Here is a 9,147-nt window from a genome sequence, read left to right as displayed (position 1 = left end):
AAAACAAATTTTTCAACGAGCTTATAAATTAGTCCAGAGCATTGCTAAATTAGCAATTTTTGATTCCCAAAACTTTACCAAAATGATTCCAAGAGAAACAATTTTTTAAATATTTGTACGCAAGTAGGTAACAATTCCATTGATGAATAAAAATTTTTGATTGAAATCTATTTATTTATCTCTGACCTGGGCCTAAATAAAATCTTTTCTATCTATATTTCGAGCGTCGGGGAAAATGACGAACAACAGCACGAAAAATTGACTGTTGTATCTGACTAGAGTTCAAGTTCATTTGGCCGTACTTTTTTTGGTAATTCTAAATGGTGGCTATCCTCATCATGGCAAAACCAATGATAGAAAATTTTTACCAATCAGCAGAGTCGTCGAAAACCTCTACAAACAAATACTTAGCCACCGAACGCTTTATTCAGAAAACTGAAATCAAAATTGACAGACTGCAAAGAAATTCTCTCCCAATGTCCTAGAAGTAGGTACTTTACGCGTGCGTCGGCGCTTCGTGTGCCGGTATTTTTCATAAACAGTTGTGTGTGCCTCTTTTATCAGCCCGATTACAGTATTGAATGCCGATTCGGTATTCGGCCAATATTGAATTGACTTTATGATTTTTTTAATCAGATGTTTGCGTTTTAAGAAATGTCAATTCTGATTGGCTTTATATTGTATGGTCCTTCCACCTTGAGGGAGTCAATCATTCCAAATTAAAAGCGTTAATCGTAATTTTGACCAATTTCATTTATTACTAACAGTTTATGAACTGCTTGCTCACAGTATCTTTCATTACTTAAATTTTTCCCCACATGCTGGAATGAAATTTAATTAAATTAAGCCTCACTTGGTGCGTCTTTTATTGTACTCTTAATATACCGGTGGCGTGATCAAGTGAACACATATGTTAGGGCGTGGTCCGCCCGCATTAGTGTAATTACTCGAATTAGTCGTAAAAGGACAGGTCTTAAAAAGGTGGTTTTCATTTTATCTTTCCAAAGTCCAGCTAGGTCCGGTTTTTATAATACTCGACAAAAAGGGAAAACTGCTTCTTTGAAAACATCGTAAGGAGAGAGTATGAGTATTAAGTAACATCTTTTAATATATACATTTTAAGTCCTCTCTATCGCAGGATTAATAATTTATACCATATTCAAACCAGTTTACAAAAACTTCCTGATGTTTTTGGAAACTAGTTTAAATGGATTCCATCTAAATGATTTCCTGAAAAATGGTAGCGTTTCCCAAATTGTTTGAAATTGGAATAAAACTTAAAAAGATCTCCAAGGTAATAATTTATGCAAATCTGTTTCACAGAGACATAATTTGAATAATTTCTTCTATACCTTGCTGTCGTTTTTACTGAGATTGAAGTGGCATTTTACGTTGCAATAGCTTTATATTCAGTTTAATCATGATTAATAAACTATTCTGCTTTCTTACCCTTGCATTAACTTGTTCCTTATTTTGCTCAGAAAATCCGGAAACTTAATTGCTGCAGAAAAATCACAGCAAAAAATTGAAATAGAAAAATTGAGCTGACTTTTTGTTACTGTTTTACGCAGCAGCTTACAATGAAAAAAGTAAACCACAGTCTTGGACATTCTTTATCTTTAAGTTCTTCAGAGCAAGCAAGTGAAAACCAATTGAATTGGAGTCACAAGAAAACACAGCAATCTTCGTGTATCTTATGCTTGAAAAAACTATCAAACTCAAATAGAAATTTTTGTGACAATTTGAATCACGATCACTTTATTTCAATTCTAGCCGAACTTTTGCCAAACATACTTCAAAAGGTTAAATTGGAAACAATCAACAACAAATCGAATATCAGATTTTGTCATCTTTGCGCCAAAAAATTACTGGAAATGCAAATTTTAGCATCTGTACGGTAAGTTAATAACCAAATGTTACTGATTGTCACCTGTTTCAATTTGCCTCACGGGTTTTAAGTGAATGACATAGAATTAAGATTCAAGATAGATCGAAAAAATTAAAGAATAATAAGTCGGAAACATTTTTTTTTCTTCAATTTTCCAGCTTCCAGAACTTTTTCTATGATAAAAAACGTTTGCTTTCTTTAATGACAACAACAATTGCTGTAAGAACATAAGTTCGTAATTGACTTTTTCCGTCAAAAATCTATCTGCAGACAAAAAATTCAGGCTTGTTTTTTCTTACTAACCAGAATTGGTTTCTGATTTTTTTAACGCAGTTCGCATTATCACTATAGAGGTTTCAATTCCATAAATCACTGGGCACAAATTGACGCAAGTATTTTAGACCTATATCATGTGTGCAAATGCGTAGCGTTTTTCGGTTTAAAAGAACAATTTTAATTTTGAAAACAGTAGAAAACGTCTTCTCTCGCATAACTTCAAGTACACATTTATGCAGCGCATTTATTGCATCAGCAAATAAGCAAATATAAAAAAGCAAAACTTCAATAATTTTTGGACGGAATTGTCAGGCCAAAAACGAGCGCTTGTCAGTAATAGTAATTGATTTTTTAATTAACTGATTGAAATATCAGTTTAATTAATTAATTTAAACATCAGTTTTAGATTTTTGGATGTTGAAAGATTTTTATAGCAACAGTAATTCGTGTCGAAGTTTATCCGGAAAAAAATTCTGAAGACTGTCAAGTAGCCGACCTATGTAAATCGTGAGAGTGGGATTTTTTCCAATGATTGCTCGTTGCAGAAAAGCACAGCCTGCTGTCTTTCACCTAAGTATGCTTTAAGTAATTTTTGCATTAATCGGCGTAGTCCATGATTTGAGCACCTTGTTAAATACAATTTGCCTGGAAACTCGTTCAACTCTTTTATGAAGTCAATGAAGACACTCTGTGATGGCGTTTTTGTTATTGTTTTCGACCTTTTTCCCATAAAACTATTAATTGAGTACACTTTACTAGTTTTTTGATCAATTTTTAGCGTGTCTGACAAAATTTAGTTATTTTCTAGACAGAACAATCAATTGTTTTGAAAAATTTTCGCAAAAACTCGCTGAAAATTGGGAACAGTAATGAAAATTGGGAACAAGGTTTTAAATATCCCGACCACAAAATTGGCCAAACTCTTAGCAAGAAAAAAGCGGTTTTCTTTCAGTTACCTATGCAGGAAAATTCCAGCTTATGCTTTCCAATCTGTTTTTTTTTGCATAGATGCGGTAAGGCAGTGGCCGTGATTCAAGCCTTTCATCCTTTCGTAATTATCATAAAAAATTTGATCTTTTTAAACTTCAAAGCTTTTCAGCAGAAGATTACCTTGCTTGCGTGATTCATAACTCACATCTGGTGACCAGTACCCAAAAACTGAATTTTTTTGGTCTATCAGCTCAGACGAGTTAGAAATTGCAATGGATGAGTTGGCCATTTTTTTGGCAATTCTCGGGTGAACCCAGAAACGTTGTAAAAGAATTTTACATGACGTCCTCAGAAACTGTCCATGACGTTCTCAGAGTGCCAAGAAACACCCATTTTTGACCAAAGTACATTACTTGGTGCTGTCCAGTTTTGACCAATCAAATCTTTTTTTTTGACCAACCGAAGTTTCCCAAAATTGCAGTAAAGTTTATCAAAAATTAGCTAAAAAGCCCACGTCTAGATGACGTTCTCAGAACGCCCAAAAACGTCAATTTTTGACCAACAACCATTATTTGGTGCTCTCTAATTTTTGAACAACAGATTGTTTCCAATAATTGCAGTAAAATTTTTTAAAATTGAGCTAAATAGCAGCTGTTTTCTTTTAAAAAAATCAAATAAGAAAATGATTGTGGTGGCTTGGAAGCCAAAACTAAATTAGTTTACCCAATTTTTATACTTTTTGTTAAAATTTATGATAAAAAATCTCATTAGTAGACTTATAACAGAAAATTCTCTCTAACAAGCTGTTCGATAAAGACAGCAGACTCGGCTTTGAACTATGTATAAATGAATAAACTCAATTTAAAAAAATTAGGGTCACAATAACCAAAAACATTTCCGTTGTTTTGTCACCAACACGCTATGAGAAAAACAAAATTAAACGCTTTGACTCTGACTGTTAAAAAGTGATAGAATGTTTGTGCTCTGGGTTTTTTTTTATTACAGATATGTTTTGATGTTTTAACTGGCCATTTTTTAAAGTTGTTTCACAGCATCTGAAAGATATTGATTTATTGAGGTCGAATATACAAACAAATTTTCACATAAAATCGTTTTTGGTAGGTTATCTGGGTAAGCAAGTAGCTAGTTTGACCTATGCAGGTTATTTAACGCCCAAAGTTTTTTGTTCTATAATGCGCAGGCAGTGAAAAATTAAGCTCAGAAGTTATTCAAGTTGAATTGAGGCAGTCTGTTTATCTTAATTGTTAGTTAACTTAGCGAAGTTTAACGTTTTATAAGTCAAAAAAGGTGTTGGGGATGTTTTTTAATTCCCCAAAATCAACCTTTGTTCTCTTTCTTTGTGAAACTTTCAATATTGTTTTAAGATTGAAAAGTTAACCCTTGACTTAAAAAGTAATCAAAAAATGGAGAGCTTTGTCCTGACAGGAGTAGCTTTGTTGTTGTTTTGTTTCTTACTATTATGTTTAAATAGTTGATTGCATATCAAAATTAAAAGATTTATTTCCCCGCTTGCGTGTTTTCTGATGAAAGTTCTACATATCGTTCGTTAATTATTCAAAACAGCCAAATTGGCAGTTATCACATTGCTAAACAGTTTATAAAAAAGTTTTGATTAAACAACAATATTTTTCAGAAAGAATAAAACAAACTTTCTCAAAAAAGTTTAGTTTTGAACACGAAATACGATTGCATTTAAAAAACCAAGATAAAAATTGCCAATTTTTTGAAAGTGGGAATAATAAACATTACATTTTGCTTCAAATTTTTTTACACATGGGCTTTTGCAACAAAAAATAATGAAGTTTAAGCTAAAGTTCACCAAAGAATGGATTCTCACATAACACATTGATGTTCATACAATTGCAAAAAACAATAAAACAATAAATTTTGTTGAAACATGTGCCATAAGAAAACGTTTTCAATATTATGAATTGAATATTTGCTTGAAAAAAAAATAAAAAGGTAAATAACCGTAATTCAACGAGTTTTAACAGCACATTTTTTATATAATCAAAATATATATTTTTTTGTTTTTTATCATTATGATATTTTTATTTATTTCAGTTTCCTCAAATGTTTTTGTCAAAGTTGTATCAATGTTGTATTTAAATTCTTAAACATATTTGGCATGCTTATACGGTTTTATAAGAGTATATGTTCAAGTTTTATTCTTGTTTTGTAAAATTTTCAACAATGGTTTTAAAAAGAAAATTGACATGAGCAGCCTTTTTATTGTTTAGTTTTGTACTATTATGTCAAAATTGTTCGCCTCATGCCAATTGGAATGATTTGTTTCGCCATTCAGTGTTTTGTGATAAGAGCGCTATATATTGATCGTTAATTATTCAAAATCGCCAGTTTAGCAGTTTTCAATTTGCCAAACTATTACAAAAAAAATGTAATTAACAATATTTTTCAGTTAGAAAACAAAGTTTAAATTTCCATAAATTGTTCGTGGGAACAATGGGAATTGCTAAAGTTTTTGCTTCAGTGTAATTTAGCAGTCTATTTCGTGTCAATTTTTGTTATGCCCGTGGGTTCTTGTATTGAAGAAAAACCAACCAATTCGAAACTGATCTTTACTATAGAAATTTTTGGATTCACACGGAAACAATGATATTTGTACAACCACAGAATTTTACAAATATTCTCGATTGAAATACATGCCCTAAGCAAGCTTGTTCGTTATTGCGATTCGAATAACTGCATGAAAGAAGGGTAACAAAAATTTGAAGTACCGGAAGTCAAGAATGAATATAGTTATCAAATTTTGATCATATTTTTGATGAATATGATCAAAATTTGATAACTATTTTTTTTTCGATCTCAATATATTTTTTCAGTTTCTTCAGGTCTCACTGTCAAAGTTGTGGAAAATTGTAAAACAAAAAAGGCCAAACTAAACAATATATATTCGAGTTTTTGGAATTTTCTCCAACAACTTATCCCTTTTGCAATATAGGATCTTGGTCCTTATGTACCGTTGGCGGGAACAGTCAAGATGTCTGTTATTTTTTCGTCTGTAGTTTTTGTATAGAAATTATATAGTTGTTTTTCTATAGGTGTTCTGTCCTACTGTAGGAGCGGCCGCATTACTCTTTTGACAAATTACACTATGTTTATAAAATATGGAGGAAGTTTGTTCATTATGTATTTATGCGTGTTCAGGAGTACGATGGCAGTGATTGTTGAGGTGCAGAGGGAAGACTTGCAGTGGCAGCTGACACATGCCAGACAAGTCCAGAGGAACTTCAACTTGGCCAGACAGTCTCGGCTGGAGGAGAAAATAGGCACAACTCAATTTAACAAAAGCAGCCTCAAAATAGTCTAGCATAATTTGGAACGCAACTCTTGCATTATTACTAGAAATTGAATGTACGCCTTTCCCTTAAAAAATTGCAAGGTTTTATTTTTTTTACCTGCAAGCATTGAATGAATTATCGTGCAAAATTCCGAGATCACTAGCGTCTAGTCATCGTAGAAAAAATGGGTTTAAAGTATCGTACATGCTCAAGGCATGATATTTGTACATTATGATAAGAGCGATAAATTGTTTTAAACCAAATGAAAAACTTCAATTTTTTTCCGAATTACACATACAAGTTTTTAATTGCTTAAAAATGCCTTTGACTCTGGTAGACTCGAGTTTTGTAAAGTTTTTTTTACCCAAAGTTCACTCGTGAAAACGTATAAAATTGGTGGTTAGATTCCCTCTGTTTTTACGACCTCCTGATTTGCTATTCAGGAGGCATGATTGTGTTTAGTTAATTTAAGAAGCCTAAATTGTTAAATTGATTCGAAACTACTCAGAAAATAGCCGAGAGACTAATCTGATAGGAGGTCTACAGATATACAGTGTGGGGGAGGCAACGTGTTCTCTCAGGAGTTCCAATGCAGCTGATGGTGACATGGGGAGACTGAAGGTTCCTGCCAGGAGATCACATACCAAGTATGTATACTCTTAATGGATTTCAGAAGTCGAGACCTGCACGCTTTTTTCGTAAGTGCTTTGAAAATTGAAAAGTTTTTGCCTTAACGATTTCTATACGACATCTCTTAATGCTGACATTTTTTTAAACCGCATTTTCTTTTTCAAAATTTTTTCAAAGTTATATTAAGAATTCGAAACTTGATTTTTTTTATTGTCTGTTTTTCTGAAGACATCTTGAAGCAAAAGCGTTACGGTAAGTTTCATGCAGCTGGGTGAATCCAGCACTGAAACATCTCTCTTGTTAAGGAAAGGGTCACTTGCATTCACTCCTGATACTCATCGGAAGACCAGTAGCAAATGCAGAATGAGAAGCAGCAACATAATAGTGTTTGCGATGCCAAACGAAGATGCTGACTATCCTTCAGAGAGCTACATCAATGTAATCTATCAAGACATCACACACTTGATGGACGAACTGAACCTCACTTTTTAGCAAATAATATTTGCAAATGCGTTGTTCAAGAAGGGAGCACACTCGATTGTTGTAATACAATTCATAAAAGTTACATCTTATAGACACATCTTTTAATATAAAAAAAGGTAGTTAGCTGTCTGGAAAAAATGTAATAACTTCTACGCCTTTGTATAGTTCTTGAATCATACCCCGCAATAAAAACGTTACCACCCGGGTTGACCTCCATAAACCGAAAATGTTTATCTTACAATTCCATACGCCGAAAATGCTTATCATACAATTCCGTACATCAAACATTTGGAAAATTGCTAGTCATGCAATTTTCATACCATTTCAAAAAATCATTCAAAAAAAAGATTCGAACTATTTTCTGCGGCTATTTGAACCAAATGAAACAGTCTGGTGATGAAAAAAACTGTTTTTTTTTGGAAAAAATGGTTATCATACAATTTCCATATAGGAAAATTATAAGACTAGCGTTTTTTTTACGGCGACAACAAAAATTTTTCCAAGTGATATTGAAATTGCCCCAATTTTTTTTTGTTTTTTTTTGTCACCCGCAAATCGAGTTTTCTACTCAAACAAACATTTTCCAAAAAAAATTTTGCATGCAAATTATAATTTCTTGTCTGCGTAACGTAGTCCTGGATACACAAAAATTAGATTTTTTCCGTTTCTCTGGATACTTTTTTTAAAACAGGCTTAAGACTCCTATTTCATTTGTATGGCATGTTTATATGTGCCTTGATTATTTGAATGTTCTAATTTTAAACATAATCATCGTTGAAATTTTTGCCAACATTTAAGAGTTTGATGCTTTCAGTATTTGATTTGTGAAGACAACTCTTACACAGTTCAGGTCGTTTCCAATGTACTATATTGTAAATGCCAGACAATCAACCCTTTGCTGACTCTACTTTTGAGTAAACCATGGTTTTAGTTACTTGTGTTCGGTCACGAACACATCCCAAATTTTTTGAGAAACAAAATTTCAAAAAATCAACTTTTTGGTTTATGAAAAAAAATGTTTAACCAACCATTTCCAATAATGAAAAAAAAGCTCGTCCTAGGGCTTTCTTAACATTTTCTGTATCCATGGAATTGTATCAAATTGTATGATAAGCATTTTTCATATATAATTTCATATAATTTTTCATGCTTTGTAGGACAAGCTTTTTTAGTTAGCCCAGGCAGTTTAGGAAAAGGAAAGAAAAAGTATTTTATTCTAATTTTTTTTTTGAAATTGACCGGTGCTACTTGCACAGTACATGGCAATCTTTGTTGTTCCGACTATTGAAAATTAGGAGGAACTTTGTATTCGTGTCTGTTTTAGTTTTTTTTGTTTTGTTTTCCACACAAAATCAGGTACCAAAAAATCATCTGATTGGGTTGAGTGGTATATTAAATTAAAGCTCTTACAGTCGTGATTTGAAGCATTTCAAAAAGTTTTGAAAATTTTTTCTCAGTGTCGAGAAAAAATGGGTTGAATTTTTTTTATTTTTCGTCCTGTTCCGAGCGAATAAAGCGAGCGAGCAGTATTATTATAAAAGCTTTAATAGCTCAAATTAAAATGTTAAAACTTAGTTTTCCTTGGGTGACGTTAATTTACAATGAGTATTTTAACGC

At 32.3% G+C, this 9,147-nt stretch overlaps 1 protein-coding gene across 1 annotated transcript; it reads left to right on the top strand.

Moving 5' to 3' along the window:
• The first annotated feature begins 1,051 nt into the window (after window positions 1-1,051).
• Window positions 1,052-7,607, top strand: LOC134855387 (uncharacterized). The gene is made up of 4 exons (XM_063871892.1): window positions 1,052-1,070; window positions 6,284-6,405; window positions 6,926-7,064; window positions 7,353-7,607. Exons 2-4 carry the CDS (start codon window positions 6,291-6,293, stop codon window positions 7,537-7,539), a joined length of 441 nt encoding a protein of 146 aa, XP_063727962.1. The 5' UTR covers window positions 1,052-1,070; window positions 6,284-6,290; the 3' UTR covers window positions 7,540-7,607.
• The last annotated feature ends 1,540 nt before the right edge of the window (window positions 7,608-9,147 follow it).

The sequence above is a fragment of the Symsagittifera roscoffensis genome, chromosome 10, assembly GCF_963678635.1.
Source record: "Symsagittifera roscoffensis chromosome 10, txSymRosc1.1, whole genome shotgun sequence".
NCBI lineage: Eukaryota > Metazoa > Xenacoelomorpha > Acoela > Convolutidae > Symsagittifera > Symsagittifera roscoffensis.
The sequence above is the reverse complement of the archived record's forward strand: the minus strand, read 5'-3'. Positions and strand labels throughout refer to the sequence as shown.

Coding starts and splice junctions, on each gene's coding strand:
- LOC134855387 (XM_063871892.1), top strand. CDS start 6,291: ATGGCAGTGATTGTTGAGGTGCAGAGGGAAGACTTGCAGTGGCAGCTG. Junction 6,406..6,925: donor TCGGCTGGAGGAGAAAATAG/GCACAACTCAAT, acceptor GAAACTACTCAG/AAAATAGCCGAGAGACTAAT. Junction 7,065..7,352: donor GCCAGGAGATCACATACCAA/GTATGTATACTC, acceptor TCTCTTGTTAAG/GAAAGGGTCACTTGCATTCA.